The sequence below is a fragment of the Lutjanus erythropterus genome, chromosome 9 (assembly GCF_056507025.1).
Source record: "Lutjanus erythropterus isolate fLutEry1 chromosome 9, fLutEry1.hap2, whole genome shotgun sequence".
Taxonomy (NCBI): Eukaryota; Metazoa; Chordata; class Actinopteri; order Lutjaniformes; family Lutjanidae; genus Lutjanus; species Lutjanus erythropterus.
This window is the reverse complement of record NC_139325.1, coordinates 23767144-23782968: the sequence shown is the minus strand read 5'-3', so window position 1 is coordinate 23782968 and position 15825 is coordinate 23767144. Positions and strand designations below refer to the sequence as shown.

At 39.8% G+C, this 15825-nt stretch overlaps 1 protein-coding gene across 2 annotated transcripts in view; it reads right to left on the bottom strand.

The window, feature by feature from the left end:
• The window catches only part of celf3b (cugbp, Elav-like family member 3b), a 34978-nt gene that overhangs the window by 9738 nt on the left and 9415 nt on the right, over positions 1–15825 (bottom strand). For both annotated transcript variants that reach the window (XR_014771403.1, XM_084726727.1), the window contains exon 5: positions 287–335. Coding sequence is in view for 1 of the 2 variants with exons in the window: in XM_084726727.1 (XP_084582853.1) it covers positions 287–335 (49 nt within the window). In the remaining variant the exon portion in view is untranslated. The remainder of the gene's footprint in view (positions 1–286; positions 336–15825) is intronic.

The following is a 15825-nucleotide window of genomic DNA, read 5'->3' as shown; positions in this document are numbered from 1 at the left end:
CTATCCACGGAAGCTACCATTTTTGTCCACTGGGGAGCAGCATTGACTACAGAGAATCCAAATAAGAGAGGGGAGTGGAAAGAGTGTGATGTGAATGTGTCTGCATGTGTATTTGCTAAAAGCATGAGTCCAAGTAAGCTGCCAAACACTCAGTTGACTTTCCATTTCCATCTGATCCATCTTAACACCTAGATGTCTGAAATGTGAAAATATGTGTGTGTGTGTGTGTGTGTGCGTGCGTGCGTGTTTGTGTGCATGTGTTACTACATGTAAGTGTGTTTCTCACCTCCTCTGCCCTCACTGTCAGCTGGTTTCACCTGGATTGGCCGATTCATCTAAGGAACAAACAAGAGAGAACGTCAACACAGATGGTCAACATAAACAGGTCTGTCTCCATTTGTCTTAGCACCGGACATCTTTTTAGGATTGTCTCCAATAATAGTAAATAGCCTCATGACTTTTGTTTCATGGTTATAGGTACATTTCTTTTATTTATTGATAAGGACAATACACATAACATTTCTGTAACTGTGCCAGCAGACTAATTTTGAAATGAGAAACTAAGAGCTTGGTATAACAAATGCTAATAAATCAAATTATATGTTATTTGGACCAAATGACCTCCATTAAATACCTTATAAAACATTAAAATAGTTACATTTTACGTTAATGCCTGTACTGACAAATTATTTTGTCCCAAAGTGTGATAAGACATTTGAACAAAATGTTAAAATTTCACTTACTGCACTAATGGTGTGTGTATTGTATGTTTGGGTGTGTCAATGTGTTTTAAGTCACTGATAAATCAAGGTTAGCAGGTGACAGGTGTGTCTGAACTCTGTCCCAGGCTGCTCTCTTTCTGTGTCAAAACACACACAACCTTACTATCTCTGATCTCTCTCTCTCTCTCACACACACACACACACACACACACACACACACACACACACACACACACACACACACGCACACGCACACACACACACAGAATGGAGGGGGGATTGAGAAGTGACGAGATTAAGAATGCAGGCCAGTTGATCTGGATTACAGAAGAACTACGGATTAGATGAGGGACAAGAGTAGATTGAGATAGAGAGAAGAGAAGGAAGAGGAGGGGAGGGGGATATAGATATTGTAGTGGGATGAGATGACAAGTGTGTGTGAAGGGAACAGGCGCAGTCAGCTAAAAATAAAAGGATGAAGAACGAGAGACAGAGCGAGAGAGAGGCCTGGGGGACCCCGACTGACTTCGACCGACTGAAAGGGCAGGTGGAAGGCCAAGAGGAACCCAGGGAGTGAATGGAAACGCTGGAAAAAGCAGCATTACATGAGGAGTGAGACAGGGAGACAGAGAGTGGGAGGATGAAAGCAGAGCTGCCCCTGAGAGAATGATTCAAAAAGAATAGAGAGAAAGAGGGGGAGGAAAGGGGCGTGATTCAGTCGTGACTCTGACTCTGTCTAAAAAATGTCACGACTACTGAGATCCATGGCCTAGAGTGCTAATGCATGCATGCACACACATGTTCTGAATGACCCTTTCATGCATAGACATAGACTAGATCTACAGATACACATTTCTCATACACACACATACACACAGAGAAAGGCACACAATAACATACTACACACACACAATGCTTAGTCATAGCACTGAGGCAATGAGACAGAGTGTTAATGCCAGAGGGATGGGGTGGGGGAGGAGAAGGGCTGCAGAATGATGGCGATGAAAAGAGGGAAGAAGTGCAAGAAAGGGAGAGAAGAAAACTGGATGGATCCACAGAGGAGGGATAGAGGAAGGACAGAAGAAGGGAGTGACATTGATACACAAAGCAATGCCAAATAACGAAGACAAAAAAAGACAGCATGATAGTGATGTTTTTGTTTTTTTTTTAGCAAACATCGTTAACAGTCAGTAGGGCTGGATATCCGTATTTGATACCTTTAAGGTATTGACCTAAATAATCCAGTGCCAAGTAGTATTGAAACTTCTCCAGACAAGCAATACCTGCATTTGATCATTCTGTACCCAGTTCTAGAAAAAATACCATTTGTATGGTTTTGCTTGCATCCAATCACTGCAGGCATTCTTTGACTTAATGTGACATATGATTTGCTCACTACAACAGCAGCTACAACCCATATAGTCTGTGGCAGTGTGAAGTCAAGCCAAGTGCATTTGTTGGAGTCTGCAGTTCAGTATGCCACGATGGCACTAAAACTTTCAAATGTAAGGCTATACCACACACCTTTGCCATCTGATAAAAACAAATGCATAACATACTGGGGAAGTAACAATATATCAAATATTGTCTTAATTCCATAATGGACCGTGATTATATCTACTGTGATATTACATGGTCAATTTGTTTTTTTATTACATTTATTTTAATTTTATAAAGGGACTGCTAGTGACCGCAGCATTGGTTTTTTTGTGAGTGTATATACATAATTTGAACATTCATTGATACATATTTTATTTTATGTTATTCAGCAGAAGCAGAAGAACTTCACGTTAAAAGGAAAAACAAACTTTATACAAACTTTTTTATACAAACAAAAAATGTATATATAATATAATAAAGGACATTTTTTCTCTTTGACTTTTAATTCTGTGATAAATTAGAGCTGCAACAATTAGTTGATTAATTGATTAGTCGAGAAAATTAGTTGCCAAATATTTTGATAATCTATTAATTGTTTCAGTCATTTTTCAAGCAAAAATGTCAAACATTTGTTCCAGCTTCTTAAATTAGATGTATTTTGTTTAAGTTATTCAAAGACAGGGAGGAGAAAAACTCAGAGGGAAGACCAGAACATGAGAAAAGGGACAGGAAGGGATGGAGAGGAGGAACAGGAGGAGGGTGAAGAGGGAGGGGAAAGGGAGGAAGGGGATGAGAAGGAGGGATGGAGAAAGGTCCCAGTGGGGTGTTAAGGCAATGTAATGAAGCTGGTAATTGAGGAGAGGGCAGAGCAGAGAGAGACTGGTCCATACATTTGATTAATCAGCTCTTAGCTGTCACCACAAAGCTATTGATCTAAGGCAAGGCCATCACACACACTGCCAGAGACACCCAAACCCACACAGATGCAAACACATCTGCACACACGGTCACATAAAACACTCACACCCACAAACACACACACACATACACACACATAAGGTCTGCAGAGAAAGAAGTAATGTACATTTTAACCCCACACCTTAATTGACTAGAGCTGTCAGCATAAACATAAACTTAGTGAAAATACACAGAGACGCTGCCCTTACAGTTTTCACACTGTCCATCCATCCATCCATCCATCCATCCATCCTCCCATCCATCCATCCATCATATCCCGTCCTGGTGCTATTGCTGTCCATCCACACTGCCATCCATCTTGCACTATCAACTCATCGATCAGTCCCGTCTTGTTCATTGATTTGGGGCTGTGTTGTAGAACAGGCTGATTGTAGCAAGATTTGTGTTCGCTAACCCTTTCTCTATCCTTCCATCCATCCATCACCTCTTCCATTTCTTCCCTCATTAGGCCTATTCAAGCTCATCCTTTCAACCATAAAACAGACTTAACAGAAGCACCTAATGATTCCAACCTACGGCTTATCAATCAGTGCTTATCAGTTTCTGAGTATGTGCGCTTGTTTGAACTGTGCTGACCTTTTGATCATTTAAGGGCATACTATACAGGATTTTCAGTAACATTTTTTAATAACCATCATTAATAGATGGCAAATTGATAGTTAATTAATCTTTAGTTAATAGTTATTTTACTGTTAACCAACACCAATAGGTATTTGTTAATGATTACCAAATGATGTGTAAACTTTCAAGAAATCATTACATGGAGGCATAGACCAGATATTTGTCAATGGTTAATAATTAGATGGTGAGCCATCTGTAAACATTATCTGGATGGCTATCATAAAGTTGCACCGAATGATTTTGGTACCTTACATACTTACGTACATAACGTATGCAGGTTACTTTATGTATGTGAACTTATGTAAGTAATGCACTTATTTGAACCCAAAGCATGATCTTTTCCTAAACCCTCCCAAATAATTTTGTTGCGTAAACATGCCAAATTGTTTTTGTGCTTGTATTTTGAAAGTTTACCTGTACCTTACATATTTATTATTGATAACTTGACTGTGGAGCCCTGCACGACTATAAAGGGGTACAGCATCATTATTTAAAGAGTAGGGCCATGGACCAGGCTGCTGTGTTTGATGACTTGGGAGTGAGAACATGTTGTCTATAAACATTATTTAAATGGCCATAATAAAGTTGCAAGTGATGTTTATAAAACTTTACAACTGCTTAATAAATGGTATATGAAGCGTACATATGCATTATTTGAATGTTTGTTAATAAGAATAACAATTATCTTAAGTTCACTTTATCACTTATTAATGATGTTTATTATAAAGTGTGACTGGATTTTTCCAAAAAACAATGCAAAGGTTCATACCAATATAGTCCCTCTGAATTATCAGTAATGACTAGGGGTGTCACATGTCTGCAAGTCCTTGATTTGATTCAGATTTTTTTATTGAAACTTTTTTTTTTTAGCACTGACAGCTATATAATTGTTGGACTATTGGAACTTAATTTGTAAAGCTCAACAGATCATTAGATTTATGCCCTGACAACTGTTATTTATATTTTGAAATTCTTTAAAAAGTTTATATGATATCAGGCATTATACAACAGCTGATAAGCTACACTGTGTCACCCTTGAAGTGTTATTTTTTCTTCAGGAGATACCGTAAGTGGGCAGGGGTGGAGAGAAAAATCCTGGGAGAATTGCTGATTATGTTTTTTGATTTAGATTAGTGAAATAGAAGACTGATCACCAGTATTTGACATCCTGGGAATGAGACTCAACAATCAACTATCTTTCTGGTACGTTTACAAATAGCATCTGACAAATCCTACATATTCTACCTTTAACGTGACCACATGATATAAATATCATATAATGCATTAAAATGAATGAGAGGAAGAATCGGAGCAGGAAAACAGAGAAACTCAACGCAAGACAGCAGGTGAGAGGTGCACACTGTTGCTACAAAGACAGCACAATGGCATCGGAAAATTGGCATGGCAACCAGCTCGTTGTCATGGCAATCATATGACGGCACACTGGGTAGGTAAACAAGGATGCTGGTTGCCAAGGGCGACTACTGTGCTCTTCGGGTAAACAAAGAATTTGTGCTGGAGAGTGCTTTGCTGGCTTCATACTCTCCTCCTCAACACCTTTCCCATCCTTCTTTGACTTAATGAAACGAGAGAAATGAGCATTGGTGAGTATTAGTAAAAATGTATGAGAATGAGGAGATGAACCAGACATAAAATTTGTGAGAATAATGTGGAGATGTGGGCAGTATCCAGAGGAAGAAGAAGCAAATGTGATTTGACTCAGAGCAAGAGAACGAGCAGGAGAAGGTGAGGGAACTGAATCTATATTGTAGTAGAGTAATTAAAATTCCCTTGAGCCTGAGAGAAAAATGCAAATAAAGTACAGTCCCTGCTAGTCGGGCACACTGTACTCCACTCTGTCTTCTTCCTCTTCCTTTACTCCAACACACATGAACAGCCACACGCTCCTTTCAAGTCAAATTATCCTCTAATTACTCACGTTCCAATTAAGACTTAATCAACAGTAACCATCTGCAAACGTGCAAACATAGAAGGAGCTGTCTTCATACTGTAGCATGGTTTGATCCATCCTGCTGCATACTAAGAAGCCCTCACTGAAAGACAGAGTTTCTGCGTCTCTGAGGAATTTGTATGTGAGCAGCGGCGCGGCGATGCATGAGGTCGAGATATGTGATATATGATCGTGTGTGAGCTTGCATGACCACTTGCACTCAGTGGAGGCAAGTCCACTCATACACGCATGACCAGGCCCTGCATGCAAACACAGCTCCATTTGCATGCTGGGGTGCCAACACAAATAGACAAACATAGTACATGTCACTCACATATGCACACAGACACAATATACACTACACTTTTCCCCAGAGCTCCCGCCCTTTTGAGCACACAGGAACAAACACATACTACACACATACAGTTAATCTTACTCCCTGCAGTAATGCAGAGAGGATTGTGCCAGGATTAGGGGATATTAAATCCTTGGATTATCCAATCAAATCGTATTCTACCCCTTCCCCCACCTTCGCAAAATCAGTGGAACAAACCATTGCACCACATCATGAGGGCAGGGGGAAGTGTGAGTATGTAAATGTGTGTGTGTACATGCACTATTTGGAACATGTATTAAACTACAGTGTTGAATCAGTGTTGTCATTTTGGTCTTTTCTATTCTTTCTGACCATCAGAACACTGGAGGGCAACACACAAATGTTCCTGCAAACAGAAATATAAAACTGATTACAGTGCACAGCATGACAACAGACAATGGTGTGTGTGTGTGTGTGTGTGTGTGTGTGACACACAAACACTCTCTCTTCATATCTCTCTTCCTCACACACACAAACGCACACACACCCTTCCCCCTTCAATCTCCCTCTGGAACACTCCATCCACACAATTTCAGATGTCCATTTTCCAGAGTGCACAAGAAAGGAAAACTATTTTTATCCCTTCTCCACGATCTAGCATTATTTCTCCCTCTTCCTCCTCTCCCCCATCCTTGATTCCCCTCTTTCCACTCGCAACTCCATAATCCCCCCCATACCCTGCCACAGGCATCGCTGACTTTTTTTTTTTTTTTATCTTTTTCTATCCCTTCCCTTATCACTCTCTCCTCTCTCATTCACTTTCTACTCTCTTTTTTTCTCTATCAGTGCTGTAGCATGTCTCACAGGCCTACAAACTCATTATCATCAGTGTGGTGAACACTGTTGTATTGATTTGGCAAAACCAAACCTGAGCTAAATGGCAGTACAGTTCAATTAATATTTGTCTCTCTTACAGAAAAACATAGCTTTACCATAAAATTATATTAATATTTATTATAATTCTGCCTTAATTTTGAACTGGGCAACTCTATCAGTCTGAACAAAAATATTATCAAAATCCCAGTATGATCAAGTGCAATATATAATCTCAGGAACTGCAACTTTTTTTTTTTTAAGTTATATTTTTGGGCTTTTCTTGCCTTTATTTGATAGCACAACTGAAGAGTAGACAGGAAAGGGGGTTAAGAGAGAGGGGATGACACATAGCAAAGGGCTGCAGGTGGGAGTCAAACCAGTGGCTGCTGCAGAGGACTGACAGCTTCCATACAGGGGGCGGACGCTCTACCAACTGAGCTAAACAGCTGACCCAAGAACTGCAACTTTTTGATTAAAGTAAAATATGTCACAGCAAACAATAAACAAATCACTATATATTTTACAATTATATTTTCCAGCCCTACTACTTGGGTACCTAAAATACTTTCCATGCTGATCAGTGCTAAATCTTGTAGAAAAGATACTGTATTGATTAGAAGAGGTCTAATGTTTCCACTCCAGTATAAATGGAATGGCTGTCTGCTATGGTTTTATGCTAGAGCTGGGCAGGCTTACAAAATCAAATATCATAATATTTCTGATTGATAGCTTGATAATGTTGTGCTCATAGTTTAGGTGTAACTGCTGATGTTTTCAGAAGGTGGGGACACATACGTTTGACAAAGAATCTGTAGTATCTGATATATGATATGATGACCACGCAGTAGGGAAATTTATTTTTCATTTTACTCAGCTAGAATGTTCTGATAAATTAAATACTTTCAGCTACAGATAAATTAGTTATTTGATTTAAGTCATTTTTTAACATAAATATCTTAAGGCTGCACTTAATCATTATTTTCATCATTGATTTATCGTCTTCAGTTTCTTCTTTTATCCAGTCCAAAACCCAAAGATCCTTTGTTTACTGACATAAATGACGAGGAAAAACAGCAACATCCTCACATCTAAGAAGCGGAAACCAGCAAATGTTTGACATTTTTGTGTAAAAAATGACTAGATTGATTAATCGATTCAAAATCGTTGCCAACTGATTATCTGATTATTGTTACCGTTGCAACTCTAGAATAATTTCGTTTATACTTCTAAAGCAGTTAAATAGAATAGAAGGTTGGGTAAATAATCAATCAATGAACTGAGAACAAATCTGGTATTTTAGTCAAAAATGAAAATAATCATGAGTTGCAGCCCTGCTCTCAACACTATAATTCAGTAAAAGACAGAAGTATACTAGGCTATGTATCACTACATATCATAATAACTAAAATAACAATATTTAGACCCAGATAACATGATCAGTGATTCATCTATATATATACTGTATGTGTCATTTGTGCAAAAATAGTCCTTAAAGGAGGCACTTTTATATGCTGTGCAGTGTTTTCAGTGTGTTTACATTTCAGTAAAACCGGAAGGATATTGGAGCATGCAACACCGTGGCTCCCTGATGAAACTGAGTTTACAGCTCTCATTCACAGCTGGATGAAGACATCGAGATGTGAGAAACAGAGAGTGTGAGCGGGAAGGTGGAGCAGCCCAGCAGCACAGCTCCACCCCACCTCTCTCACTGTCTCTCTATCACACCACGCTAGGCTTTGCATCCCCCAGGTTACCTAGCAACCTGGCATCTCGCTCAGCTCCGTCGCCTGGCAACGGGGGCCTGCAACCATAATACAAGCTCCTGAGCAGCCCATCCCCCTGCTCTCTCTCATCCCTCCTTCCTCTGTCTCTCTCATTCCATTCTTCACACCTGAGAAGCCTGCCCTCCTTCTCCTCCACTCAATACTTTATCTGGCAGTTAACCCTTCATCAGCCTCTCTACTGGAGCATGGATTACCAACATATTCTGCTCTGTCTGTCTGTCTTTATCACTCTCCACAGTAATGGTATCAAACCATGCATAAAGCAGAACTAACTACCTTGTTGATCCCCATAATATTATGCTGTTTTTGTCAAACCCCAATGAGAGCATTTTGCATGCAGCAGTGGAGCACTCACTGAAATTTGATCCTTTGGATTTAGTCCAGCATAATCCAACAGCACTATAGCGGATAACTGTTAGACCTATGCACTTGGACCTTCTTTCTATTTTAGGGAGTGTAAGTCCTTTGGGAAATGAGCTGGTGAATTAAAAAGGCTGCTCAAAGCCATACAAATTCATGATTGCAAAAATCTCATATTCACTGAGATTACATTCAATACAGCGCCAGTGACACATTTTCGGATGTTCAGATAGTTACAGCGCAGGATCCCACATAATGTAGGCAAGCCAAATATGCAAATGACCTGCGTGTTCTTATTAATCGGATGTAAAAATAGCCTAATGCTCACTCTAACTGCGTTTGTGCATACTATAGGAATAAAATAATTTCAAAGTGGCATGTTTTTTGTTTTTCTCAAGCAACTCACTGTACAAATCCAAAAATCAAAATCGCAATATGACCAAGTACAATACTCGAATTGATTTTTGAGAAAGGATAAATGAGTGACATTGCAACATTAACAGTACTCTCTCTGTAACTACTAGAGTTGCAGAAATACCTCAGTTTACAAATCTTGTTCTCCAGATGTAAGAAAATCTTTTTGTGGTACAGACCCCAGGAAATGTCACGTCATCATGATTTGATTTTTTTTCAATGGAAATGAAAATTGTGATAGAAAAATTATCATTCCCAATAATTGTGAATCATATCACAGTTGTCAAAATACTCAAAATAATCACAACCTAATTTTTTTAATCACATTGTGCAGCCCTGTTACTTACAATTTTTTAAATGTTGTTAGGCTGTATTCACTTTACCAACATGATAGATATATGGTTGATGAGTTCCATGACAGTATCTCATGATCACTATAATGCTTTAATTTACATTTAGCTGGCCTTACATATATGTTTATTTAATGTTATACCTAAATCTTACGAAAAATATTATCATCCTCATCTAAAAACCTTGAATTGTGTCAAACCACACACAAAGTGAAAAAGCATGTAATCTTACATTGAAGAGCTAAAAATTTACTTCAAAATCTGAACCTACCTGAACCAAACACGTTTACACAAAACTAGGCCTGCATCTATTCATTGATTAAATGGTCGAAAGAAAAGTTAGTAGCCAACTATTCTGATAATTGATTAATGGTTTAGTCATTTTACAGCTGGTACCAGCTTCTTAAATGTGAAGACTTGCTGGATTTCTTTGTCATTTATGATTGTAAATAAAGAGCCTTTGGATTTACAGTAGTAACTGTTGGTTAGAGTAAAGAAGAGATTTGAATTTTGTAGCCCTTAATAAAATCTTTAACCTAAATCCTTTCAACTTACTCTGCATGTATCCACATACATGTTTAAAAGTGCATAATTAAAACAAGGATTAACTCACTCATTAACAAACCATAAACGACAAAGCTACTATCTCCTCCTCTCCTTCTCCTGTTGTTCGACAGAGCTTTGTGAAGTGTGGTGATATACAATAGTGTAATTTGGTTGTATAAAGCTCCAGCTTTGCCTTGTGGTCAGTGTGAAAAGGCCATTATCTAGACAGCAGGTTGAAGTGTGGTTAGAGAGGAGACCTCAGAGCGGAGGTCACACCCCAGGTGCAACTAAAGTCCTGTCATCCACTTGGCTGCCTAATCACATACACACACATACACACACACATATGCAGACACACACTGGTGGCCCCCTCTGACAGATGTCTCTGTTTAAACTGACAGAAGTGCGCCCTGACTCCCTCCCACTCCTCCACCACCCAGAAAAACCCCTTTCTTCCACGCACCACCCGCCTGCCCCTTCCTCCACGCTCATTATGGCAAACTTTTGTCTTGTTTCCTCCTTCTCCCTAACCCGACCTCCTCTGCTCCTCCCCTGTCTCACCCTACCCCCTCCCTGTCTATACACCCCTATTCATGCCAAAGCTCTTCATGGCCCTCCTCCACCACTCTTAACCCCCCTTTTTCATTCAGACAGATTCACACACTTATTCAGGCCCCTTAAACGGGCCCTGCTCTATATGTCCATTTCAGTGCAGACATATAAATTTACATGTTGAGACAAGGTGTCTGGACTGCAGGCTGTAGGTTTTAGTCCAACAGTCTTACATGGACAATATGAAAAATGCCAACCTTATTCTTGACTTTTCATAATGTATACTGCAGATGCTTTCTTTTTTTAATTACTTGAAACCAGGTTATAGGAACTTATTTTGTGTTGAGTAACAGCTAATTTTGACAGAAAAATGTGTGTAAATGTGCAAAAGGTAAAACTGAATCTAAAATGTGCACAAAGTAAATTTCAATCAAATTTGGAAAACTAAATATAAGAATTTCTGTTGATTCCTGCATCTAGGATCCAATTCGAACTGAAACATAATGTGGGTGTCTTTCTCCTCTCCATTGGTGAACTCCATTGTAGGCCACGTAACCTGGCTACATCTACATCTTCTAACTAAATGTAAAATTTCTTGTTCATATAGAGTCTGAGAGTTGGGTACATGCATGCATTTGGTGGCTCCAAAAATGTACCAGAAGCAGCAGAATAAGATTTGTGCTTGGTTATGGAAATGAAAGGGTGATTGTTACAGTAAGTGATGTAAAAAGGGAGAGATGTTTGCTATATCATCTGGCACTGGAAATCAGTGACACTGCTCAATGATCAAAGCTATACCCAAGTGCAAACACTGAGGTCTGGGCATCTGTTAAGGTCACTGCATTTAAGTGATTTTTTGGCACGCTCTGCTCTCTGGCACTTGTTTTCTGCCTTAAAAACCCAAATACATAGATGAAAGACAACCCCTTTGTGTGCTTACATTAATCAGTCACAGTGTAATATCTATCTTTAATGTTTGTTTTAAATATAAATATTTTACCACTGGACATTTCCAAATTCATCACGTTAAGTGTGCAGCTTGCGGTAAGCCATGTGTGAATCCAGGATTTAAATGGGCACACTAAAGCTGCCCATGCTGTGCTTCACTCAAGGTTTGAAGCCAGCTATAAGTTGCGAGAACAAAGCATGTATCTGTCCAGCTTCAGATGCAACAATGATGACTGATAATTGCAACAAAACAGTCCTCTTCATTCTATGAATGTGGAAACTAGGCCCTGCAGAATTTTGTATCTGGATGGATTTACAAAACAGATGGTGTGTGATATAGACTTGACTCAACTTTGAGCTACTTTAGAGCTTGACATCTGAGAGACGCAGATTTGGCAGCGAACAATCACATAACCTGGTAATCATGTGTCCACACAAACATGATTCTGTAACTGGCAAAGCTATGTTGCTCTGTGTGTGTGTGTGTGTGTGTGTGTGTGTGTGTGTGTGTGTGTGTGTGTGTGTGTGTGTGTGTGTGTGTGTGGGTGGGTGTGTGGGTGGGTGTGCATGTGTGTGCATGTGTGTGTTGTGTGTGTGTCAGGTCTTAAAGAGGCAGGCGCTCTCTAGGGTCAGGCTTTTATGAGGCTATGATTAGATTCTGCCTCAATTTTGTGGTGAAATATGAGGCAGGCACTCTTTCTCTATCCATGTTGCATGCACAAATGCACTCTTATACACACACATATACAAGTACATGCATATATCACAAGCACATTCACACATACACACACACACATACACACACACACACACACACAGAGCAAAGACTTTTGTTTAAAACAAACAACCTAAATCCTCCTTGGTCGTAGCTGTACACAACCCCTCACTCCTATCGCCCCTCTACTGTGCATCCCCCCTCTGTGTCACTCTTGCTGGCTCCTCCTCGCACATACACACACACACACACACACACACACACACACACACACACACACACACACACACACACTTGATTCTACACCTGTCCCTCCACTCCCTTCCCATCCCACACACAGTGAGGATAAAAATAGAGAAGCAGCACAAGGGAGGGGGTAGCGATACACATCACAAACCCCATCAGGCGGGGAGAGATAGAGGCAGAGGGATGGCAGAGCAGGAAGAGACAGAGAGAAAATAAAAGGGAGAGGGAGCTGGGGTCTGTTCTAAATTGAAAGTGCAGCAGTAAGCAGTGAAGGGGAATAGTAAACAGTGCTGCTGACCACATAAATATGCTAAATTAGCCTACAAAGTCGCCCTAGTGGATAATTGCTCATCATAGCTTTGCCCCATAGGGAGGCTGCCTGCCAGGCATCTTACATTCCACATGGAAACACACACAGAACATACACAACATGCACACATTATACGTCCTGAGTGTATATGATAAACATCAACTACAAGCAGCAGATGATGGACACATGAAAAGATTGCATCTAACTTCACACTCATTCTCTTATGTCATTCTCATGTTCCATGTAATGTTAGCAATGTTTATTTCAACAACATACTCTTCCCTTCTAAGCATGTAGGAGAACCTACAGTGGTAATGAAACTTGCAAAAAACTATAGACAATAGAATAAGTGGACAGAGCCACCGTGATGTTACCCATTGGTTTGTAAACTGTTTTGGCCTCATGTTTAGCACTGGGGTGTTGCCATCTTGTTTTTTTGCAGTACTGATGAGAGCATGGAACTGGTAGGTGAAATATCACGACTTGGGTGCTTGGTTTTGGCCTGTCTGCCTTGTCATGATCTTTCTCATATTACCACTAAACAGTGCACAAAACTATATTTCTGAAAACACGTTAAGCAATATAATTATGTAATGTAGTAACAGAATCTTGATCTATATTTGACCGATACTGCCTAGTTTGACAGTTTGATCTAAGTTCTGTGAGCACTGTGTGTTGCACTGGAGGGACTCACTGAGAATGACTTGTCAATCACATGGTTGCATGCTATTGTCTATTCTACTCTCAATAGGACCCTAGTTTACAAAATGACCATCATGTATAAAAGAGGATGTGGAAAAATCAGACTTCTTTATGCAACCAGCAGAGCTGCTCCCTACTGGCCATTAGAAAGAATGCAGGTTTAAGGTACTTACACATTGGCTTCACTTTTCAGAACCAACTTATTTTACTGTCGATGCCAAAAACACAAAAGGCTGTATCTAAAACCATTGTTTGGTTTGTCCATTCTAGGTTACGGCCAAAACATGCTCATGTCTAGAAGTTTTCTGAGATTAGCAAAACTCTTATACTAGTCTAGACTCGTATTAGTCCCTGTTCTGCGATTGGCTAGCTCTTGTTGCTGCTAGAATATGTCTTTGTGATTGCTTGAAAGCCTCTCTAACATTGCAAAAGGGTCTATATTAACAATAAACCATGATATCTTCCTTCACCCAAGTAGTTTTTTGCGCTTAAACCTAATCAAATTGAACACTGAAAATAATTTTTAGACGTCTAACAAAATTATATTGAGCACTACTGCACAGAATCAAATGCGCATGCTTGAGGGCTCTGCAAATCTTGGGTTCCCTTGTAATCACCACCTAGAAACATGACAGTGCAAAATGGCAACTGCTGTGATTCTACACTAATGAGGACACACTTATTAAAATTATATTCAATTTCTGCCATATTCTGCCAGTAAATCCCTGTAAATCTTACACACTGGACCTCCAAGTGATATAATGCTAACTGTAAAGAAGTAGCACTGGCATCACTGCTGAGCTGCTGCTGCACCTTGCAAGTGAGTGAGTCCATGTGAGTCCATACTGTGCATGTAAATAAATATAGCCTTTTCAGTTGGAGACATAAATAACAAATTCACTCTTACTCTCTCCAGTCCACACTCAATAAAATACATAACAGCTGCCGTCATGTTTGCATGATCCAGCAATAACGCTGGCACTATTCCAATTTATCGGCTTAGGAATGCTGTCATACTGTATGCATTAAATCAATATCACTACTATAAACTTTTATTATACAGTATTTTAATAAGTGTATTGATCTTCTGCTGTATCAGTTATTGTTAACTACTTGTCCTGTGGCGCTTCTTCTGCCTTTTCAATAATTCATTAGGTATCAAGTGCGTCATGGGTAATGCATGTATGTCTAAATGTGTGTGCGTGTGTGTGTGCGCATGTGTGTGTGTGTGCGTGCGTGCGTGTGTGTGCGTGTGTGTGTGTGCGCGTGTGTGCATGTGTGTGTGTGTGTAGGCTTGGGTTTGGCTCTAATCAAAGAACAGAGAGCAGAGTGCTGCCTGGAGAGCAGTGAAGCATGACAACACACACCTGGTAAGCTGCTTATCACACTTTAATTTCACCTACACTGAGATCTGCAGATGCCAGCGTGACCAAACAGATGTGCTTGAGTGTGTTTGTGCGTATGCGACTGCATACATGCATGTGTGTATGTACAAACACTTGTGCTTGAGGTAGAACAAAGATGAAGGGAGTGATAAATGCAGGGAGAAGACAGTGCAGATTAAATGGAGAGAGAGATATCAACAGCAAAGAACAAAAGGAAAAGATGAGGGAAAAGATAAGGGAGGAAATACAGCAGCGGTAGCCTTGGCAGAGATAGAGCAATAGATAGATGGGAGGGGGGGGTTGAAGCTAAAATCTGAACAGGCTGCAAGTGAAGTGTGGCACGAGAGAGAGGGAGGAAGGATGGATGGGGGGGTATTAGGATAAAGCAAGGACAATTTTGTAGGAACGATTACTGTAAATTCAGTGTGTGCATGAGCATGAGTGTGCATTTGGTCGTTTGTAATGGGTCTATGTGAGTATGCAAAATCTTTCTGTGCTGTGTGTCTGACAGTGAAGAGAGAAAATCTGTGAGAACTACTGTAAAGAAATTAAATGTAACATAACTAAATCTGGATTTATGCAGTCTAATTTCAAACTCTTATCATGAGTAAGCAGCATAGCTCTTTTGTTTTACTTTTTACTATATGTTGTAGACAAGCTGCCAATGAT